Here is a 21,892-nt window from a genome sequence, read left to right as displayed (position 1 = left end):
CCGTCGGCGAGATGTTCAGGACTCCATTCACGCCTAACTACTTTCTCGACAAGATCCTTACGATTGAAAGACTAAAAGGGACGAGCACGATATCGTGGAAGAGAGTCCTCCGTCTTGAGCAAGGGAAGAGACAGATGGACGAGCGACTGTCCGATCTCTGCGCCCGATTTCTAGATGCGGTCATCCATGTCCACCTTAGTATCAGACTCCCAGATGATTTCACAGCAAGCAGTACAAGCCTCTTTGCGGGTCAGGAAGAGGTACTGGATTGCACGAGGCGTCATTTTTCACACTCCATATCTTCTAAAGGGATGTCAACGACACAATGCTTGCGACCGACTTCTGGCAACGAACATCGTACGCGAGTTCTTAGAGCTGAGTGTAATTTGGCTCGAGGGAAGCAGAAAAGGCTGGTGTTGACCCAGATGACATAGAGGATGATGACGACTCGTTTTGCAATCGTCACCACAACGTTATTCAAATTATTTGCGGAGATCAGCAATGCGGACGCAGTGGTATCGCAGTTCTCGCTACGCTATCGTATCAGATAAGGACAGAGATTAGCAGATACTGAGGAAGACATCTCGAACCTCTATGGGAAGGGATGAATTTGGAACTTCTCCTATAACCTACTCCTATGCCGACTAATTTCCAACTACGGTGGTCCTTCCCTACAGCGAGAGTACAATGCGCAAAAAGCCTCACAATCCTCGTGCATCCTCCAAACTCATACCTTCAACACTATCTTCACTGTCCTCCGATGCGGAAGTCACAGCAACTTCGTCGTCCGAAATAGGAGAAGGTTCCCTACCTGGCTGAAGTGCCGCCGGCGCAGACCTGGGAGCAACCTCGGCATCCCTAGCAGCAGCGGCGGCGGCAGCAGCGAAGGGAAACCATACGTCGTCACTCGACGACGAGCGGACAGCGATCTCGTTCGAATCGACCTCATCGTCCGTAAGCCAAGATGACGTAGCCGAGTGAGGGCTTTGAAGGTTCTCCTGGTTCGTGGCAGTGGCAGCAGCGGCTCTCAGACGAGCTTCTGCCTCCGCTTCCCGCCGCTCACGGGTTCGTCTTCTTTCCATTTCGAGCCAATTGCCAGGTACTTCGCCTTGACGAATGCTATCATCAGTGGGAGCACCTGCAGGTGGTGCAGGAGTACGCGTCTCGCAGCCGCCTACCACTGGCGACGGGGTGGTGGCTTCTCCTTCGCGTCGCTTGCGCATGAACCGTCCAACGTTATCGTGGCCGCTAGCAGTCCCCGTCAGGGTATCCGAATTCACTGCTATGAGTCGATCTCGACTGTCCTTACGTGTAAGGCCCTCACGATGTTCACGAACGGCTCTGACATCAGTTGGGCGTAATTCAGGCAGGGGCGGGAGATACGACGGGCCTGCAAGTGGCTCAGCTGGTCTTGGAGACGATGAAGGCGGTGGAGGTACTCCCAATTGGCCCAGCGATTCGAGACGTTGGGATGGCGGATCCACAGGCTCGTTCACGCCAGAGAGGCTCGGCAGGTCATCGCTGCTTGGAACATGAGAAGGATCCACAGTGTTCGGGGGCGTGCCCGGTACTAGAAAACGTGGTATGGTGCCCCGTCTGGGATTCGGAGGGCCCGGTGGCATGGGAATGGGCGGCGTGACACGCGTATTTGGCACAACGTCCGGGGGCACATTGGACTCTTGACGATGCGAACGTCGTGGGTGTATTTGTTCATCCTCGCCGAAGCCGAAGTCTTGAGTAAAGTGTTGATTTTGCGCACCGTGGAGTCGAGGTGAGGCAGAACCATCGAAAGTCCCGTACGCTGCATGGTGTCAATTTCAATCACAAGATTCTCGAGCAAAGACTGGCAACTGACCTCTGCTATCAATGGGATCACCATCATCACCATCGATGACTGAATCGCGGCGAAGCAACAGAAAGTCGCCTAGCCGTCTCAGAATCCTGCGGTATGTTGCAGGGTCGCTGAGGCGCCTGTACGCATTTCGCCAGGTCTCGAGTTCTGTGAGACTACGAGCGCGGGCAACAATGGCGCTGCTCGACCGCCGTAGGAACGCAGTGGCTTGCGTAGCAAAACTGCGCCTTGGCTGCTCTTGCTGCGACAGCAGTAAATTTGCTGGATCTTCACTATCGGAGCCGCCGCGGAGCACCAAGGGTCGAGAGAGCCGGGGTCCTGTCTGAGAGTCATCTGGCACCCTCGGCCGATCCTCTTGATCGATCAGCCTTCCACGGCGATATTGTTCAGTGCTGTCAGAAGCGTGATTCGTGCTCAGTTCCGAATCGCTTTCAGCAGGTTCGCTTCTTACTCTGTAACGGTGGAGACGTTTGATACAAGCCTTGAGACGTCCATGTGTGGCGAGAGGATGCCGTGCACGGTTAAGAAATACCTCGATGATGACCCAATCGATCCATCTGTGATGAGCTTTGCGCATAGCGCGTGAAGATCTTTCCTTCCAATCTCCCGCCCACTAGGAACCGGGAACAATGCGAACATGATCTTCGTCAGGTCGATACGAGTCCCTTTGTTGGCGGAGAAGAGCTGTACGCTCGTCAGCCGCGCCGTCCGAGTTGCTCGCCATGGTTGTGCGTTCCGAGTCAGCGGCATCTTCATCATCGCTGCTGTCGCGATAAATGCCCTGTCGTTTCTCTTGTTGTCGCGTAGCATGGAATGAAGCAGCCATGCCAAGTAGAACCATCTGTAAAGCTCCCGTGACCATATAGACCAGCCAGGTGCTCCAGCCCTCCGCGCCCACGCGCAGAAAGAGACTGTACGCAAACAGGAAAGCGCCAGGTGCCTGTATGATGAGTGTTCCAACACTCAAGCTCTTCAAATCCTTGATCTTCGCAGTGAAGTAGATCTGGGGCAGGTACTGTATCGCGGCAAGCACTCCAGAGACGGAACCCAGCAGATCCGCCCAGGACTGGGTATGCTGAGGATAGCGAATGACCAATATCAACGATGTGAGAGCGACTACGAGGAGTGAGAGGATAATGGCGGTCCCGACAATGAGGGGATCTCGTGGGCGGCTCGGAGGTGGAGGCTTTGTCAAAGTGGCAGTTGAGGTGGAAAGCACCTCGCCGTCTTCTTCTCGCGGCGCAAAGGTGATGTATAGGAAGACGCTGGGCACAGTCAGTATCGTGCAAGACTACAAGCAGGAAGGCGGTGTCATACATGATCATGAAGCAGGAGAATTGAACTGCGATCTGGAGAACTCCGAGCAGAGCAGCTCCACAAGCTCCTTCACCGATTTCCCGGCAACAAAGCATGTCGGCCCTGCTGGTGGGAAGTGTGAGAATGTTGCCGATGGCAGCGATGCTGCTGAGGCCGCCCAAGAGGATCCACCACGGCGACAGGCCATCGCTGGACTTGCGAGAGATGATTTTGTAGTGTTGTGGTAGATAGCTGACCAAGATGCCAACGACCAAGAACGCTGCGAGTGTGACCGTGAACCAGTGAGGATGTTCGAGGGGAATGCAGTGCTCTGACAGCTTGGGCGCCATGTTTTCAGTGCGGCGACAGAGCTTGTCGCAAGCCGCTGAGGAACGATGAACGACAGCCTGGTGAGCGAGAGACGGAAGGGAAGGTCAGGTCGACGCGTGTAGCAACAGGTGACGCGCTCGGGCACCGGAGCGAGCCTTAGCGGAGTCAGATCCGCGACGTGGGGCTCGCTTGCCTCCGCCAGATTTCGTGCTTCACCACGTCCACGAGGGGAATTTGCTGGGGCGAGCAGCAGCAACACCTCGGACGCACGATGGATCAACTCCGCCTCCTCGAACTCCCGCGAGAGGTGCTGCTGCTCTATCACGCTCATCGAGTGGAAGTGCTCCTCTCTGCCGGCATTCTGCTGGCCGCGATTCGTCTGCTCGCCCATTGGAGGAGTAAGAAAGCAAAAGTGCTTCTGACGCCACCTCTGGGCTCGCCAGTCCAGGAGAAGCCATTGCATTTGGTCAACGAGAAGAAGACAGCGAGCAGTAGTATACCAGAAACACGACCAGCAGAGCCGTTAAAACCGAAAGGGCCCAAACGCGTCAAAGGCGTGCGGACGGCAAAGCGTAAGGACAGTCCCGTCAGGGCGATTGATCAGATTCAGCCATATGTCTTCTACTATTCTCTTGGAGGGTCAACGCGGGCGTATGCAGAGAAATTGGCGTCGACGATTGAATCCAACGAAAGAGTCCTGACCCCGATTGTCCACGACCTGACCGAGATCGACTACGACGACTACTTCATTTCTGCCCCCAAGCAGGCTTGCAGTGGCACCGCCGCGTTCTACTACGTCCTTCTCCCGTCTTACAATATCGACACCGAGTTGTCGAATTTTCTATCGCATCTCGAAGAGACCCACCATGACTTCCGAATAGACGATCAGTCGCTATCAGGCCTGGCAGGATATAGTGTCTTTGGCTTTGGAGATCGTCAAGAATGGCCGACGGAAGAAGAAGGATACTGCAGTCAAGCGGTTGAGGTGGATCGGTGGATGGCCAAACTGACTGGCAAGAAGCGAGCGTATCCATTGGGCACGGGAGATGTGAAGGGCGACGATGCAGACATGAGACTGGAAGAATGGCGCAGAGGTGTATACAACATTATTGAAGATCTAGGGCGAGGTCAAGGACTAGGTGTTGGAGTGCCAGGAAGTGGAGACCCTGCAGAAAGTGGCGACGAGGCTTCAGAGGATGAGGACGAAGAGACCTTTTTTCCAGCTCAAGGGCGGACGACAAAGCGAAGCACGACAGACGATCTCGAAGATATCAAGGCGCCAATCCCAGTAGATTTCACCACTACCTCGACCAAGAGAGCTCCCCAGCCAGCCGTTCCGAAAGCCATGGTACCCAAAGAATCGCCCACTTACTCTTCCCTCACCAAACAAGGCTACACAATTGTCGGCTCACATTCTGGCGTCAAGATCTGTCGCTGGACTAAATCCGCTCTGCGCGGTCGTGGCTCTTGCTACAAGTTCTCCTTCTACGGCATCGCCTCACATCAATGTATGGAGGCCACTCCGTCATTAGCGTGTGCCAACAAGTGTGTGTTCTGCTGGCGACATGGTACCAATCCGGTTGGGACAAGTTGGCGCTGGACCGTCGATCCGCCTGACGAAATTTTCCAAGGCATGACAGCTGGTCATTATCAGAAGATCAAGCAACTTCGAGGCGTGCCGGGCGTGCGAGCGGAGCGTTTCGCCGAAGGTATGCAGATCAGGCATTGTGCCCTCTCACTCGTCGGCGAGCCCATCTTCTACCCATACATCAACGAGCTCCTGGGAATGCTGCACGCGAGCCACATCTCATCGTTCCTCGTATGCAACGCTCAGCACCCGGAGCAACTCGCGGCTTTGGGGCCCGTAACACAACTATACGTGTCTATTGATGCTTCCAATAAGGAAGCCCTTCGCAAGATCGATAGGCCCTTGCACCGAGACTATTGGGAGCGCTTCACTCAATGCATGGATATCCTACGCGAGAAGCGTCATACCCACCGCACAGTTTTCCGTCTCACTCTGGTCAAAGGGTTCAATATCGACGACGAAGCTCAAGGCTACGCAGACCTCGTACAGCGTGCCTTACCTGCGTTTGTCGAAGTCAAGGGCGTCACATACTGTGGCACATCAACCTCGAAAGGCGCAGGTCTCTCGATGCAGAACGTGCCTTTCTACGAAGAAGTCCAAGCCTTCGTCCTTGCGCTCGAAAGAGAGCTCAAGAAGCGAGGTCTAGACTATGGCATTGGAGCCGAGCACGCGCATTCATGTTGTATTCTACTTGCGGATAAGACGCGATTCTGGCGCCCTCTTGGAACAAGCGAAGAGCACAATGTGAGAACGAAGTACGAAGGTGCTGGGAGATATCACACCACCATTGATTATCCTGCTTTCTTCAGCTGTGTTGAGAGTGGAGAGAAATTTGGGCCCGAGGACTATGTTTCCGAGACGCCGACTGCGGAATGGGCGCTTTGGGGCAATGGAGGCTTCGATCCGAGAGATGAGAGGGTGGATAGGAAAGGACGGCCAAAGGAGGTTGAGGAGGTTAAGAGAGTTGTAGAAATCTGAGAAATGATGTGATACTATGCTGAGCAGGCGATCACGAATGAATTTAGTTCAGAAGCGGTCACAACGTGAGACCATTTTGGCAAACTGTATGCAACTCCAAGACAATTGATTATGGAAAGTCGGAGTCACAGCCCCATAAACGATCTTGTGGCCATCGAAAATCGTGATCTCGTTAGGTATAGTATCGACACATCTAGGACTACTCATTCTCCCCGAAACAATTGCAGGCACTGCTGCAAATGCCAATGCTTCTCAATATGCAAGCCCATACTCTTCTTGTCCCTTTCACTTCAACACCACTATGACCAGCACCAATATTATGATCAAAATAGTAATCGTAATCCAATTCCAATTATCCCTCGCCTTCCGTGAAAACGTCGTCAACCTCTTCTGCGCCCCATGCAATTGATTGCTATGCCGGTCAACTCCCCGCTCAATATCATCCAGCAGTTCCACTTGCTCGTCCAGCTCATTCCCCATTTGTATCCCGAGCATGCGTTGTCTCCCAATACTTTGTCCTAATACATCTAATTGATCGTCCTGTTCTCGAAGCACTTGTTTGTGGTACGCGTGTATTTGTTGATTGTCTAGGTTATCCTGATTCGGAGCTTCTGGCTCGTCTCTGTATCTTTCCTGGTCTGCGAATAGGGCTGCGCGGTTGGCTTGCGCTTCGGCATCGTCCTCGTCTGGATTGTCTCGGAACCGGACGTTTCTGGATTTACTCGGTTTGGATCTTGCTGCTGCGAAGTCGGATGCTAGAGCAGGATTGTTGGGGGTTGCGCTTTCGGATGAGGGAGGCGCTGAGCCGTGAAATTGTGCGTATAGTTGGTTGTATTGTTTCCGTAATCGCGCCAATTCCGAATCGTCCTCTTCTGCTTCTCCTAGATCTCGCCGTTGGGCTTCTAACTCTTCCAGTCCATCTTGCAGCTGCGACAGGGATCGCTGGATCTGGCCATCTTGTTTGCTCGGCTCGAGGTTGAGGCTGATGGCTCGTTGGCGTTCGAGGAGCGAGAGCTTTAGGTGGTCGGCTAGCAGCAGCAGTTGATGAGGTGAGGTCGACATGGCACGGTTGTGGTGGAGGATTGGCGAGCGCCCGCAGAGCTCCAATCTGGACTCTGTTACGCCGTCCGAGGTGATGCCTGCATGCGGAGGCGCAAGTGCTCGTGCGCAGTGTTTCAACTCGCAGTCGAGGCCGGAATGCGATACACTTAGGGTCGAGACAGGGCTTTTGGCGATTACAGTCTGGTGGCCTATGAACAAGATTTGGGGGCGATCCCTGGTTGTATCCGCAATGCGACAGGACGGTACTGCGACAGACTGGGCCAAGTGCTGTCGAGTGAAGATGTCAACAGGCAGCGGATCTGCGAGGGACTGGACAGATGCACGTGAGAGAGCGATCGTCGGGCCGGGGTGCGAGGCGGCTGTGGCTTGAGCTCCACCGCGACACCTCGAAATAGCGGCGGTGCCAGTGGATGAGGAGGACGAGGACGCGGTGGTAGCACAACAGGATACATCTTCCCCAGCTACCCATATTGCGGCTGTCCAGAGCATCGATGTAGCTCGAACTTCATGCCAACACCCGTCTGCTGCCCTCGTCTGCACATGCTCGGGGGACGGGCATGGCAGCAGTCGATCGAAGCATAAATCGGCATACCGTGCACGCACAGGACATGGAGACAGGCCCTCTCATTTGCACGTCGTGTCGTGAGTTTGCACTTCAGACACTCCTTCCGCGTGTCCGGGTTCGCGCATCATTTCGCTCCAGGCATGCCTCTGCCGGGAAGTCGATGCATCTGCTAAACCGGCACTGCTGACTCCATCCGACATATTCGGGAAGCACGCCATCACCGGCCTCGTTCACTCTTCCCCATCATTCTCCCTCGTTCAGTCCGTCTACCACGGTTGGCTCTCGACGCGGGCGTCGCCAGTCTGCTGTCGTGCACAGGACGCAGCAAGGAGTGATTTGCGCTGACGACGATCATTCGGATCGCCCCTACCCACGCTAGCGGCGGCTGCTAGACTGCCCTCCATCCTCTGGGTTTCAGACATGTCACGACCTCTCTTCTTCAGATCCGCCCGCCGTGCTCCTCCGCAGACCACCGCCACACAATCGCATAGCAGAGCCGTGTCCCACGGTGGTGCAAACTTGGACTCCGGAGCCGCGGATGTGGGGGCGACCATGCAACGAAGCGCATCGACCAGCACGGGCGCCATGTCCTCCTCCATGGCGAGGCTGGAGCGACGGAGGAACATGGAAGAACGCAATTTTCTGAAATCAAAGGCGCGCTCGCAAAACCTCAACCCGCCTGTGGATTTGCGCCTCCTGGACTATGTTGCCACCCCAGACGATAACCTCACGTGCCCCATCTGCCGATGCCCCTTCGTGGACCCCGTCGTGCTGGCCGAGTGCGATCACTACTTCTGTCGAGACTGCATACGGCAAACGTGGTCGCTGGTGACCACGTACAATCCGCTCGCTGCGAAAGGCGATTGCCCGACATGCCGGACGCCAGCCAAGCTCGGACCGCGATCGGCAACGAGCAAGATCCTGATTAATATTGTCGATGATTTGCTCGTCAAATGCCCCAAGATCGACGAGGGCTGCCCTGTGGAGGTCAAGCGCGGAGAAGTGCAGGACCACATCTCCATATACTGTGGCTACGCCATGATCGAATGCCCCAAGGATGGATGCGAGTTGCCGGTCCGGCGCAAAGACTCCAAGCAAGGCTGTCTGCACTTTCCCGTCAGCTGCGTGGCATGCCGTGAGGAGATGCAGCAGTGTACCTTGGAATCTCACTGGAAGACTCAATGTCCTGATCGCAAGATATCTTGCGATTTGTGCAAAGAAGAAGTCTACTACCGCAACTTGTCTGAGCACAAGACGACCCAATGCTCTGCCAATGTCATTCCTTGTCCCGGAAAAGCGCTTGGCTGTACAAGTCGAAACATGAAATCACAAGCGGATGTACACTCTAGGAATTGTACTTTTGCGAAAATGGCTCCGCTCTTCACCATGATGGTTCAGCGGTTCGACGAGCAGGAGGCCGCCCAAAAAGAAATGAGTCGAAAGTTGGAAGTGCTACAAAATGGATTTGATTCGATGCAAAATATCCTGTACACGAGTTCGCCCAACCCGGATCGCACGAGCGCCGACTCAAGTTCAATACCACTTCTGCGACCGCAAGGACGGAGCAGTCCTGACACGATCAATGACCTGGTCTCCCCATTGCGAGCCAACAACTTTGAGATCGATTTCGACACAGCAGCCAGATCACCACGCACTGGTCGCCGGCCATCTCGAGAAACCTCGCCGCGTCAGCTGCCTGAAGTACCAGGGCCTCGTCCCATGGATATACCTGAGCCTTTCACCTCGGACTTCGACCTCGCATCGCCCTTTCCACCTCCTGCCACCAATGGGCCCTACGCCTCTCCCCTCCACCATCTCTTGTCCATGCACGAGAGCCTCCGAGACGAAATGTCCCGCATAAGCACCGCTCTCTCCGAAGTGGACGGCCGACATCAAATGCAAACTCTCAATGAGAACCTACGCACACGCGAGGAAATCTCCTATCTCACAGCACAAGTCGCGGGTCTCAGTCGACAAGTCCATTGGCTGACATCTGCTCAACTCCAACGGCAAACTCGGAGCGCCACCCCAGGATCTTCGGGCGAAGCAGGCCCGAGTGTCGGCGCAGCCATTTCCTCTGCTGTGCAAGGTGCCGCGAGGATGGTGAGTGGCGGTGCTGCTGCTGCACCCAGAGAGCCTGGCATGCCTCCCATGCCTGTACGGAGAGGTACCAACGAGGAAGGGAGGACGAAGCTCTGAACCTTACCTCGACCGTTGCAATCTGGAACGAAGCAGAATTGAGAAAGCCAATCTCACAAAACCACGCGACGAAACCCGCAAGCGTCATCCTGAAGCTTTTCCGTTGTGTTTTCCGATCGTCATGATCTTTCTTAGCGAAGGCGTTGTCGCGTTGGGCGGCTGTTTTTCAGAATGTTGACACTTTCTCTACGTCTCGTTTTTGCGATATCCCCATAGCTTTTTACGAACGGAACGAACATGGGAACGGAGGGCAGAGTGGTGGGATTGCGAGGAGGGAGATACGGAATCTGTTGCAGTGCCCCTTGTGGCAAGCAAGAACATAGGACTCCACGGTGTAAAACAGGGAGAAGAATGAGTATTCGATGCCATCTGTTGCAAGCGTAATCTCCACATCTCATTGCCAAGTGCCACGCAGGGTATTGGTGCTATACGATTCATGTGCCTGCCTACTTTGCTGCTAAGGACCTACGGTGTGTATGATCAACAGGGTCAACCACTCACGAAGTTTATCTGAACGCGTCTTGCGGGGACGCGTTGCTTGCATGTACTTTCTCACCCAATGTAAGCGTCACCGTCGCTGTCGATGCAACGAAAAAAACCCCTCATTCTGAACGCGAAATTGTCAAAGGCATGAAATCGAAGACGCACAACGCGCTTTGCCATGGCGGAACTTAGCAGGCGGATGAATGTGTGATTATGCCTTTCTGATCTGTACATCGAAAATCGAGGCCACGATTCTGACCCGATAACTGATGTCTGAGGAAAGCAATGTAGGCAAGCCTTTGTCTTGAGTGTGTCACAGCATTTGAGGCAGCAAGACGCGTTGGGCTCGGCCACTAATTATCGATAGCTTGCTAGCACATCGCCGCTAGCACACATCATTCGTCGGCTATACAGCTGCATGCAGCGCAGCCAGCCGCACCTGAATAGATGGCGTGGTCGTTTTTGTTTTTCGCACTTGCCCGATAGAGTCATCACTTCGTTGCAGTGCGACAAACCACTTGATTCTTGACGTTTTGGCGGGACAAAATGGGCTCACAGCCTGGAATCGTTCTGTACGAGAACGAGTCGTATTTGATCCGCCCTGCTGTCAACACCGACGAATTTCGAAAAGTATGGTGGGGTTTCATGCAGACTCTTGGCTGGGTATGTTGAGTCGATACAAGCCACGAACTGTGTCTAAATATCTAAACGTCGAATGTGATGCCAGAATCGTGGATACTATGATTTGGACACATACATGAATCCGAGTCGCGGATATGGAATGTTTCTGCTTATCGACAAAGCATCCAATACACCGGTCGGTCATGTGGCTGGCATTGTGAACCAGAATTCTACCGGATGGGTGTCGATGTTTATTATTGATGAACGGCATCGAGGGAAAGGACTTGGCCGAGAATTGTTCAAGGCTGCAGAGTATGATCTGGCTCGCAATGGGGTGCAATGTATTGGCCTTGATGGAGTAGTTGAGCAGAAGCAGACTTGTGAGTTGACGAGCTCAATGGAGAAAGATCTTGTGACTGACTTCATGCAGATGAGCGCCGCAACTTCGTATCATCACCCTTGGGAACTATTCGCATAATGGTCAGACCTTTGGTGGAGAAAGACCCGGTGCCCAGGCCACAGCTTCCAGAGGGCTCGCAGATGATCGAAATTCGCGATTTACCACCAGAGCTTCTAGCTGAGCATGAGCTGAGCATCACTGGCTTCGAGAGGCCCGCTCTGTGGTCCGGCGAACACTTATTCCATCGCCCGGACGTTCACGGCGTTGCGCTGATATTGACATCCAATCCGATATCGGCCAAGGACCTCGGCGGCTGGGCCGTCAATAGAAGGTGTTCTGGAGGGGTGCGCATAGGGCCTGTATATGCGACGGACCCAGCATCCGCAAGAGCAATATTGGTTGCTACCATGGAGTTGGCCAGAGTTGAAGCTATTCGAAGGGTACCGCTACCGAATGAGGAAATGAACGACTGTACCGCAGAGCAAATTACAGAGCAAGCGACACTCGTGACTGAAGTATGGGGCGGTAATGCTGATGCCATCGATTTGTTTGGACAACTTGGGTGGAAGCCGGCAGGTGTCGATTACTATCGCATGTGGGTTGACGGAAAGGCCACACTGGAGCAGAGCAAAGATGGCGCAGCCCAGAAGAGCGTCTATGCAATATTCGATGCGGCAACGGGCTGATCGACGAAGATCCCACAAATGCAAAGATGTTGTGCCGTAGATATGCGGCGTGCCAGTACTCTTGCCAGATAGCAGCAGCAGTGGAAGATACTTCAACTGCCAGTACTCTGACTTGTGTCTGATGGTCTTGTTTCCTCGATTTCTTCTATCCAGGTTTCGAAGGCCATGCTACCAGCATGAACCGCTCGAACAGGTCTGGTCTGCTTGTCCAAGTTCGATTGTTGCTCATCAAGAGGTGCTTGTGCTGGCACCCAGTGCTGCGGGTGCTCAAGTGGAGCTTCGCCATCAGGCCTCAATTCAACTGCAACTGTAAAAGTGCAGCCATCTGGCAGCTTCTTCATACCGGCTCCACAATTCGATAATCGGCTCATAGTGGCTCGCATCTGCTCTTCAAGATCAACGAGTGGCAAGACAGGCATGTCGGGTCCATCTGCCGCCTCCAGAGGCACGTTGTGCTCACTCTCGGAAACGACGGGGAACCGTGAAACGTCGAAGACTACTCGTTCAAGCGGCTTGTTTTGCTTGCTGTAGATAACAACTGCCACAAGTTCGGCATTGCCCTTGAGGATCTCTTCCTCGACAGCATTGACGGCATCATTGACCCATTCACAGACCTTTGGATGTCTGCTCTGCCGCACAGCGAAGTTGTACTTCTTCGCCGAAATGAACGATGTCTTAGGGTATATGCCTCGCTCGTACAGTATGGTGTGAATGGCTACTGTGAGGAAATCGGTGAAAGCTGTCACGAGGGTGAAGAAAGTAGCCGGCTCTGTGGCCATTCTCGCGAGTTCGGGCAAGTATCTAGACAAGCTGTCAGTTGACGTGAAGACGTTTCATGTTGGTATGGCGTCCGATTGTTGCTGTTGCTTCGAGACGCGGAGCGGGCAATGACGCGACGCGCCCGCGAAACGCCAAGGCCGAAGAAAACCCGGGTGGGTTTTGGACAGCGACGTTGTTTTGAAGTAGCAAACGGACACTTCTTGCTCGACCTTACTAACGCGCCTGCACAGTGGCTGATCGACTCTCAACAATATCTGCGCGCTCTTGGAACCGGAATCTCGCAATCCCACTGGTGATCCGGCGCCGGCTCAAATTCGACGCGATCCATTCACTTGGAGTCATTCGAGTAGCGTGGAATACAATTCCAGCGCGGCGGGGCTTCCCAATTCCTTTGGCAGCAGGTCCACGGCACATATCTGCATGTTGCACGAAAACTACCGGCACTAGCAACAACGCCACACGCCATGGAGGAGCAGCTGGTACGCCTGCTGACTGAGACACAATCGCCGCAGGAGGGGCCACGAAAGAATGCCGAGTATCAGCTGAAGGAGCTCTATTCCAACCCGGACCTGCCTGTCGGCCTGCTCTCGATCGGAGCTCATAATGATGTGCCCCAAGACGTTCGACAAGCAGCTCTGCTGGTGCTGAAAAACTTCGTGTTGGCCTGCTGGTCGACTCAATTCGACGAGTACGCTGGCCCACTTTTTGTGGATGAGCAGAGAAAGTCGCAGATTAGGCAAAAGTTGCTCGAACTTTCTACCAGCAGCCGCGATGAGAGGAAGATCAAGAGTGCAGCTAGTCTTGTGGTCAGCAAGATCGCCACAGCAGACTTTCCCGATGACTGGCCGGATCTGTTGCAGAACGTTATGAGCGTTGTGTCTACTGGAGTCGACAGCCAGTTGCATGGTGCCTTGAAAGTACTCAATGAACTTGTGGACGATTGCTTCAATGAAGAGCAGTTCTTCAAAATCGGACGCGATCTGGTCAAGGTCGTCTACGATGTGGCTACAAACAATGCACGAAAACCGACACTCCGAGCTCTTGCGGTGTCCGTATTCCGATCAACTTTCGACATCCTTGAAATGGTCATGGAAGACCACAAAGCTGCAGTCAAATCATTCGCGGAAGAGAACCTAGCTGGTTGGCTTCCATTCTTCATCGAGACCCTAAAGTCTCCGCTGCCATCCCCTCCTCCAGAAGGCTCGGAGAGAAGTAATCCAGAGGCCGCAGAGCAATACAGAGGCTCTGTCGCTCTGAAGTTGCAAATCGTCAAGAGTCTCATGCGACTGCGGACGCTGTTCCCGCAGATGTTGTCTCCACACAGCCCAGCCCTCTTCTCGGCTACTTGGCACGAGCTCTCAACACTACAGGCTCAGTACTACGAGATGTACATTGAAGACGATCGCCAAGGTCGATTGGAAGATGCCGATGGACTCCCTTATACGCTGGACTTCCTAGTGCTCGAGGAGCTCGATTTCTTGCAGGCATGTTTGCGTGCACCTCCTGTGCGAAAAGAGCTCGAGCAGCAACTGCAGTCTGGTGCTGCTACCTGGATCATCGACATGATGAAAGTTGCTGTCGCATACGCACAGATTACCACTGAGGAAGAGGGCCTTTGGGATATCGACGTGAATGTGTTCTTGTCTGAAGAGGTTAATGTCACTGCCAACTACACTCCGCGGTCCGCCTGCGGCGATCTGGTCATCAAGCTTGGCGAATGGCTCAACAATGCCACAGTTGAAGGCCTACTTACCTACACGCGTACACTTTACTCTGAGAGCGCAGGCTGGAAGATGAAAGAGGCTGCGCTGTACTTGCTCAACCAGCTACTGGGCGACTTTCAGGATGTCGAGAAGCAAATCGGGCCAGAATCTGCAAATGGATATGTCGATTTTATCAAGCATGCGATGCAAGAAGAGCCAGTGTTCCTTCGAGCGAGAGGGTACCTGGTCGCAGGAAGCCTTACGAGAACGTCTGGAAATGCTTTGCAAGCTGTTGCGGCTTCTTTCATGGAAGCATCCCTGCAGGCAATTGCCAACGACGAGTCAGAAATTGTCAAGGTCTCGTGCATCCGCGCGTTGCAGTACTATCTCGCAGCACTGCCTTCTTCGGTGACGATCCAGAGACAGCCCGATATTGTGGCATCGCTATCCAACTTCCTCAATGCACAGGACCTGAGTGATCTCGATGACAGCGATGATCTTCTCATCACCATCATTGAGACCCTACGCGATGCCATCATGCTCGACACGCGGACATGTCTGGTCGGTGGTGGATTGGACCTCCTCTTCACAGTTGCCAGCAAAGGTGCAGCCAACTTCCAGATTGCTCTCCTGGTCACAGAGACATTCGAAGACATTGCCGAGACGATTGCGGAAGCCGGACCAGAAGCGTACGCTCAGCTTGCACAAAAGGTTCTGCCATCCCTCATGGGAGCCTTCGACGTTGCATCGTTGACGGAGGAGAATGCTTTGGCAAACCTTGCCGCCGAGCTGTTGGCAGTTATGGCTGACCATGGTTCAAGACCACTGCCTCAAGGCTTTGTCAATACAGTGATGCCACGTCTAAACCGACTGCTGCTCGGGTCCCAGGATGACGAGCTTCTGAAGTCGGCCACTGCAGCGGTGAGACACATGCTTCGACACGATCCTGACCAAGTCTTCAACTTCCATGACCAGGATGGGAAAGGTGGCTTGGAGATTGTGCTGGTCATCATCGATCGCTTGCTCAACCCCTCCGTTGATGACCACGGGGCTGCGGAAGTCGGAGGTCTTGCGGCGGAAGTTGTGGAGAAGGCAGGCTCTGAGAAGTTGGGGCCTTATCTCACACAATTGCTACAGGCTGTCGCAGTGCGTCTCGGCACTGCAACGCAAGCCCAGTTCATTCAGAGTCTGATCTTGGTGTTCGCTCGACTGTCGCTCATCTCTGCTGTCGAAGTCGTCTCATTTCTGGCAGATATCCGTATCGGTGATCAGAGTGGTTTGCAAGTGGTCATGAGCAAGTGGCTGGAGAATTCGATCAACTTCGCTGGATACGACGACATTCGTCAAAAGTAAGTGTCCCCTCTCATCGTACTTCCCTCGTTCACGCTGTTGACCCTTCTTAGCATTGTGGCCCTATCCAAGCTCTACGAGCTCAACGACCCACGCCTTGCCGAAGTGCAAGTGAAAGGAGACCTGATCGTGCCCAAATCCGACCGCATCATGACTCGCTCTCGTGCTCGACAGCAACCAGACCAATATACTATCATCCCAGCACAGCTCAAAATCGTCAAGGTCCTGGTAGAAGAGCTTCTCTCCGCGTCTGGGCCCAACCGTGCCCTTGACGCTGCCGCAGCAGCCGATCTCGACGATGACGACGAGGACGGAGATTGGGAAGACGATGCGAACGACTTTTTGGATCTGGGTGCTGGTATGACGAAGTCACAACTGATGGCTTACGCCGCGGAAGACGGACCTTCCATGAACCGGGGCCGAGACGATGAGACTCAAACGTTTCTGGAGAATTTCTTCCGACAGCAGGCGCAGAATCCAGCGTTTGCAAATGTGTTCAGCTCGTTGACATCGGAGGAGCAGGAGAAGTTGAGAGGTATGAGCGCCTCGTGAGGTCTGACGAAGGGCTATGGGATGAAATAACGAGTTTATGCACGTCAGAGCTGGCGAGAGATCGCAAATTAGCATGGATGAGATCAGCATGGCATGTAGATGTAGAGACGTGGCATCGAGGAGACGAGCATGAGACGACGCGTGTGCACGATCGACTGTGCATATGCCTTTTCGCCACACCAAAACAATAATGATTACTGCTTATCGTCCTCTAAGTCCAACCAACCTCGGGCTCGGCTTCAGCAATAGTCTGATGACCTCTCTTCGAGTCAAATCGATACAGGTAGGCTCGCGTTTTGCTTACTGGCAGTGCGGTCAGCGCTACATCTTGGCCTGCCTGGTCTAGCCTACGAGACAACATAGAAGGAGAGCCCGTCAACGGAGGCCACCAACCTGGGAAACAGATTGAGCTCCAGAAGTCCAAGTGACTTGGCATTGAAAAGGCCGAGTATCGTTCGCAGAATAATAGACCTCATACTACGCCTCGAGCGTCGTTGTGAATTGCCAACGATGTTGTCAAATATGAGCGTGGTAGAGAAGTCGTGAGCAAGCGCAAGCGCTTCCTACGCCACGTTTCCTCCCTCAGGCACTCCATACAGACTGCCCAGGACCTCCTGACATGCTGCCTCAATATGTCAAAAGTGTCAGAGAGCGCAGAGTGGACAAAAATACGATTCGATGCTGCAGTTCCTACATGCCCCCCTTCACTGCAACTTCTTCAACACCTCCACGCCCAGCCCTAGAACTTCTTGACTTTTGGTCGCTCTTAATGCGTTCTTCAGTCCCTCCACCATGCCCTTCTCTTTTAAGATCTTCGACCCCCTCTCTCCAATCTCACCGGGGGCAGTCACCAAGTTCAGCACACACGCGAAACCCCGATGTCTCATCTCATCACTTTCGTCATCCTCACACATTCCAACTACCAACTCCACGCCCTTCCCATGATTCAACACAGCGGTAACAGCACTGTCCCATTCCGTTAACATCGCCAGAGCTCCTCCCGCAGCTCGGCGCGTGGCAAGATCCTGCGCGTCCGTAAGAGCGAGAAGTACATGCAACCTTCTATTCGCATCCTTCGAGCCGTCGGCATACTTGGCTACGCCAGCAGGAGAAGCCATGAGATTGCAGATCAGTTCTACACTGGCGCGAGACACGAGAGTATTGCTCGAAAAGAGAAGATCCTCCAGACGCTCGAACGCTGCAGATCTGAGAAGCAGATCTCTTGCTGTGGAATCCTCCATGGAAGCGAGATTCGTCAAGGCGAGAAGAGCTTCGAATGTAGGCAGAAGGTCGCGTTGTTCGGCATCGGTGTCGTAAGTCAAAAGCGGGATCAGCGAGCTCACGGCGGTGCTGACGGGCAAGGCAGCGGAGAAGACGTGCGCAGGGTTGACGGAAATGAGAAGACGAGCGAGAGCATGGGAGGCGTTGCGGTCTATGATAGAGGCTTCGGAGGAGGATTTGTCGGTTTTGGCGATTCGTTCTCGGATCTGGAGGAGTAGCTTGACAGAGCCCTGAGAGACCATCTTGGTGCGGTGCTTTTGTTCTTTGGCAAGCGCGAGCAGGGTTCGCACTACCATGGCGATGTTGGTTGGCGAGCTGGTTTGTTTGCAGCTGGCCACAAGCGCTGAAACAATGTCGGCATCGAGCAGCTTCTTGGCTCGGCCCGTGACAAAAGTGTCATTGTCGAGAGGGTCGTCTGCGGCTTGCTTTTGCTGATTCGCGTATGCCTTGAGTTGCTCGATCTTCTTCTGCTCTGCTGTTTTAGGCGGTCGGTAAGTGGTCAAGTTTGAGAAGATTGTCAAACATCCGAATGCAGCAGTTGATCGATCTGTAAGTGCCGAGATCAGCTGTTTCAATAAAGCAGCATTGGAGACGATGTCTTCCTTGACTTTAGGTTGTAATGTGGTGTAGGCCAGTCCTTCTATCGCTTGATCTTTGTTCGTCTCACTGACGAGAACAAGATCTGCCAGCTTGGCTGTCACCTCTTCCGATGACTCGGCATTGATCTTTGCTAGCACCAGAGATGCTAGAGCTTGGTGCTTTCCTTCCGCCTCATCGGAAAGGTTGCGCAGCCACGGTGAGCAGTAACGATCGATGGCTTCGCGACACGGCTTGTCTACACACGCCGCGCTTAGCAATTCGAGAGCTGCCACTTCGAGCGTCGCGCTCTTCCTGCTCTTCGTTAGCTCGTCTCGACAGGCGCACCATCCCTGTTCCCTGCTCACCGTTTTCCTTGACTGCCTGACTCGAAATTTCTCTCGAGGTTGGGCACGAGTTGTTGCACAAACCCATCAGTCATGAAGAGCTGTGCTGCCACAGCAGGTATCATGGGAAAGACGGCCGCAGCTGACGAGAAGGCAATAATGAAATCATCAATCGTCTGCTTGTTCACTCTCGCAGCCAAATACTGTCCGAACAGCTGCTCTCCTTTCTCCTTGGTCGTTTCGAGGACTTTGGAGGTGGCCAACATCGCCTGACTTCGCAAAGGCTGTTCGAGACGAATGTCTAAGCTGTCCAAAATGATCTCGAAGACATCGAGATCAATGAGAGGCTCGACAGTTTTGGGAGCAAGTGCAACAAGCCTCGCCACGACTTGCATCAGCCGCTCAGGGTACTCAATGTCGACATCGATGAGTTTCGCGATGCACAGACGGAACAGATCTCGCTGAGCCTTGACCTGGTCATCTTTCGATGCCCAGAGTGCGTCGTTCAGTGGGATTGTGCTGAATGCTTTGAGACTTTCCGGTCCTCGTTCGTAGAGCTGGTTGTATAGCTCTGTCACAGGATTCTGGAACTTCGCGGCGAGCAGCTGCTGTACATCTCTGCTACGATATATGAAAGTCCCAGTGAGGGTATCGAGTAGATCAAGCTGTTTTGAACAACTCAGAATCAGGTCGAAAGCTCGCTCAGCGTCGTCCTTGGGAAGGTGTTTTTGCCGCAGGGCATGCAGTGCCTTCTCGCCATCGCTTTCCGGCCCGCTGCCTAGATAGCTTTCGATGAGTTGAAGTGCATCGCCGGTCCTTTCTCGCTTTTCCAAGGCCACCAGGGCATCTTTCACGCGAGCATTTGCCGGATCGAGATGCGAGGCTTCTTTCAAATCTTGGAAGGCTTTCTGCAAGTCTCCACCCTGGGCTGCCTCATGGGACCTCTTGAGCAAGTCTGCAATCCTCGTCTGGGCGTCGGCGGCGGACATGATGTGCCATTATTCCCCGAACAGGCAGGAGGTGCAGAGAATGAAGCTAAGAGCAGAGGCGGGTGGATGGTGCGCGCGCGATCGGCGCCGAGGACGGTGGCAGCTCGTCATGTGTCCGGCGTCGCGTGCTTGACCGAAGTGGAGCCTGCCAGCCGTGACGGCCTCATCATCATCACCGACAACGCCAGACACCCAGTCATCGCCTGTTCCTTTCAGGCCTTGACCTGATGGACTGCATTCTTATCCCGTACAAGAGCGTGTAGCAGCAGTCATTCCCAGACATGGGCACCTGAGAAGCCGATTCCGATCACGATGCCGTCCTCCACTCCGCGTCCCTCCAGCCGCGTGCGCGACAATAGCAGCGCGTCCATCGACAAGCTCGACTACCAGCCCGGCGGCAAACCACTCCTCGCCCCCGATCAGCACAGCCGCGATGCGAGCAGCAGTCGTCGGCAGTCCGAAGAGCACAGCTATGCCGGGAGCTTCTTCTCCGACATAGCAGAGGGCATTGCCGACAAAGATCGCGAGCGCTTTCGCAAGCAGCTATGGCGGTATGGGAGCTTCGCATGGGCATTGGTAAACACTCTGGGCGCCGGAAGCATTACAGCCTTCAGTCTCTACGCACCCTTGCTTCAAAGAAGGCTTCATTATTCGCAGCTGCAAGTGAACGGCATCAGCATTACTGCTGAGATCGCCATGTACTTGCCCGTGCCATTGTGGGGTATGATGTGCGATCGCTTTGGTCCAGGTATTCCCAGTCTATTGGCAGGTTCCTTCTTCGGCATTGGGTACCTGCTGGCAGCATTCGATTTCCAGAGTGGACCGCCGCCAGCTCTAGGAGGCGAAGGATGGCCCTACTGGGCCATGGTCATCGCATTCATCTTCATTGGTTGCGGCACGAGTTTGATGTACTTGTCTGCCGTCACGACATGCGCGAAGAACTTTGGAAGAGGCAAGAATAAGGGCATTGCGCTAGCGTTGCCCATTGCATGCTTCGGGCTGAGCGGCATGTGGCAGGCACAGGTGGGAAGCAGATTACTGTACGAGACGAGAGCAGATGGCTCGAAAGGGACCGTCAACGTGCACAAGTTCTTCATCTTCCTAGGTGTCTTACTCTTCACGACAGGGCTCATTGGATGCTTCGCATTGCGAATCGTGGACGAGGAGGAACTGATTGAAGACGCCGTGGAAGAACTGGAGCAGAGTGGTTTCTTGGACGAAAGTCAATACTTCCATCGTCTGCTCCGGGAACGACAAGAATCAGAAGGATACGGCACATTGACTGATTCAGTCGTGGAAGAGATTAGTCGCAAGGCGGACGAGATGAAGGCGAAGAAAGCGGAGGAGCAGCGCATGAAGACATGGCTGCTCAATGCAGAGACGAGACGCTTCCTGAGCGACAAGACCATGTGGTGGCTCGCAGCTGGTTTCCTGCTCGTCACTGGCCCTGGAGAAGCCTTTATCAACAACCTCGGCACCATTATCGACACTTTCTATCCTCCTATATCAATTCCGGAAGGCGGCAATCCAACTAGCGCCGCGACGCACGTTTCCATTGTCGCAGTCATGTCGACCATCGCACGTATCCTCACCGGCACCCTCACCGACATCCTCGCACCGACTTCCGTCCCACACCAACATCGGCGTGGCCCTAACAGCCTGGCAAACAGTCTCTCCTCACTTCCGCCCCCTCTACCGACGGAGAAGAAATTCTTCGAACTATCACGCATAACCTTCCTTATCGCCTTTTGCATCCTGATGAGCATAGGTCAAGTAGTCCTTGCCACAGGCTTCATTCAAGAGCATGCTGAACGCTTCTGGATCGTGTCGGCTTCCATCGGTGCCGGCTACGGAGCAGCATTCAGTCTGACACCGATCATTGTCAGCGTAATATGGGGTGTCGAGAATTTCGGCACCAACTGGGGGATTTGCGCCATGATGCCGGCCATAGGCGCAACGATATGGGGACTTGTGTATAGTGGCGTCTATCAATGGGCAGCAGATCTGAATACTGTCGAGGGGTCCGATATCGTTGAAGACAAGCTGTGCTATGGAATCAAATGCTATGCTCCTACATTCTGGGCAATGGCGATCAGTGTCTGGCTGGCCTGTGGACTTTGGTTCTGGGCATGGCGTGGACCTGGTGGGTGGCAGAAGAGAGGCATAGCTGTCTAGAGCTGCAGAGAACCTAGCAACAATAATAAACCAATTCCACCCAAAGCCATCATTGCATGATAGAGCATGGCAGATGCCC

At 54.0% G+C, this 21,892-nt stretch overlaps 10 protein-coding genes across 10 annotated transcripts; 5 read left to right on the top strand and 5 right to left on the bottom strand.

Annotated features, from left to right (window-relative positions):
• Positions 1 to 701: 701 nt before the first annotated feature.
• CKM354_000508900 (uncharacterized protein) lies at positions 702 to 2,429 on the bottom strand (the record flags this gene model as incomplete). Its single annotated transcript, XM_044800347.1, has 2 exons — positions 702 to 1,801; positions 1,856 to 2,429. The coding sequence occupies 2 exons, from the start codon at positions 2,427 to 2,429 to the stop codon at positions 702 to 704; spliced, it is 1,674 nt and encodes a 557-aa protein (XP_044656282.1).
• A 36-nt stretch (positions 2,430 to 2,465) lies between these two features.
• Positions 2,466 to 3,498, bottom strand: CKM354_000508800 (uncharacterized protein; the record flags this gene model as incomplete). The annotated part of the gene is made up of 2 exons (XM_044800346.1): positions 2,466 to 3,117; positions 3,170 to 3,498. 2 exons carry the CDS (start codon positions 3,496 to 3,498, stop codon positions 2,466 to 2,468), a joined length of 981 nt encoding a protein of 326 aa, XP_044656281.1.
• A 251-nt stretch (positions 3,499 to 3,749) lies between these two features.
• CKM354_000508700 (uncharacterized protein) lies at positions 3,750 to 6,044 on the top strand (the record flags this gene model as incomplete). The annotated part of the gene is made up of 1 exon (XM_044800345.1): positions 3,750 to 6,044. One exon carries the CDS (start codon positions 3,750 to 3,752, stop codon positions 6,042 to 6,044), a length of 2,295 nt encoding a protein of 764 aa, XP_044656280.1.
• A 285-nt stretch (positions 6,045 to 6,329) lies between these two features.
• On the bottom strand, positions 6,330 to 7,106 carry CKM354_000508600 (uncharacterized protein; the record flags this gene model as incomplete). Its single annotated transcript, XM_044800344.1, has 1 exon — positions 6,330 to 7,106. One exon carries the CDS (start codon positions 7,104 to 7,106, stop codon positions 6,330 to 6,332), a length of 777 nt encoding a protein of 258 aa, XP_044656279.1.
• A 985-nt stretch (positions 7,107 to 8,091) lies between these two features.
• On the top strand, positions 8,092 to 9,870 carry CKM354_000508500 (uncharacterized protein; the record flags this gene model as incomplete). The annotated part of the gene is made up of 1 exon (XM_044800343.1): positions 8,092 to 9,870. The coding sequence occupies one exon, from the start codon at positions 8,092 to 8,094 to the stop codon at positions 9,868 to 9,870; it is 1,779 nt and encodes a 592-aa protein (XP_044656278.1).
• A 1,029-nt stretch (positions 9,871 to 10,899) lies between these two features.
• Positions 10,900 to 12,060, top strand: CKM354_000508400 (uncharacterized protein; the record flags this gene model as incomplete). Its single annotated transcript, XM_044800342.1, has 3 exons — positions 10,900 to 11,016; positions 11,081 to 11,354; positions 11,405 to 12,060. 3 exons carry the CDS (start codon positions 10,900 to 10,902, stop codon positions 12,058 to 12,060), a joined length of 1,047 nt encoding a protein of 348 aa, XP_044656277.1.
• Positions 12,061 to 12,152: 92 nt separating this feature from the next.
• Positions 12,153 to 12,839, bottom strand: CKM354_000508300 (uncharacterized protein; the record flags this gene model as incomplete). The annotated part of the gene is made up of 1 exon (XM_044800341.1): positions 12,153 to 12,839. The coding sequence occupies one exon, from the start codon at positions 12,837 to 12,839 to the stop codon at positions 12,153 to 12,155; it is 687 nt and encodes a 228-aa protein (XP_044656276.1).
• Positions 12,840 to 13,304: 465 nt separating this feature from the next.
• Positions 13,305 to 16,445, top strand: CKM354_000508200 (uncharacterized protein; the record flags this gene model as incomplete). Its single annotated transcript, XM_044800340.1, has 2 exons — positions 13,305 to 15,892; positions 15,947 to 16,445. The coding sequence occupies 2 exons, from the start codon at positions 13,305 to 13,307 to the stop codon at positions 16,443 to 16,445; spliced, it is 3,087 nt and encodes a 1,028-aa protein (XP_044656275.1).
• Positions 16,446 to 17,149: 704 nt separating this feature from the next.
• CKM354_000508100 (uncharacterized protein) lies at positions 17,150 to 19,638 on the bottom strand (the record flags this gene model as incomplete). Its single annotated transcript, XM_044800339.1, has 2 exons — positions 17,150 to 18,617; positions 18,671 to 19,638. The coding sequence occupies 2 exons, from the start codon at positions 19,636 to 19,638 to the stop codon at positions 17,150 to 17,152; spliced, it is 2,436 nt and encodes an 811-aa protein (XP_044656274.1).
• Positions 19,639 to 19,950: 312 nt separating this feature from the next.
• CKM354_000508000 (uncharacterized protein) lies at positions 19,951 to 21,813 on the top strand (the record flags this gene model as incomplete). The annotated part of the gene is made up of 1 exon (XM_044800338.1): positions 19,951 to 21,813. The coding sequence occupies one exon, from the start codon at positions 19,951 to 19,953 to the stop codon at positions 21,811 to 21,813; it is 1,863 nt and encodes a 620-aa protein (XP_044656273.1).
• Between the last annotated feature and the right edge of the window lie 79 nt (positions 21,814 to 21,892).

This window comes from Cercospora kikuchii (genome assembly GCF_019650295.1).
Source record: "Cercospora kikuchii DNA, contig_00003, whole genome shotgun sequence".
Lineage (NCBI taxonomy): Eukaryota > Fungi > Ascomycota > Dothideomycetes > Mycosphaerellales > Mycosphaerellaceae > Cercospora > Cercospora kikuchii.
Note: the sequence above shows the minus strand (reverse complement) of the source record. Positions and strands in the feature narration are given on the sequence as shown.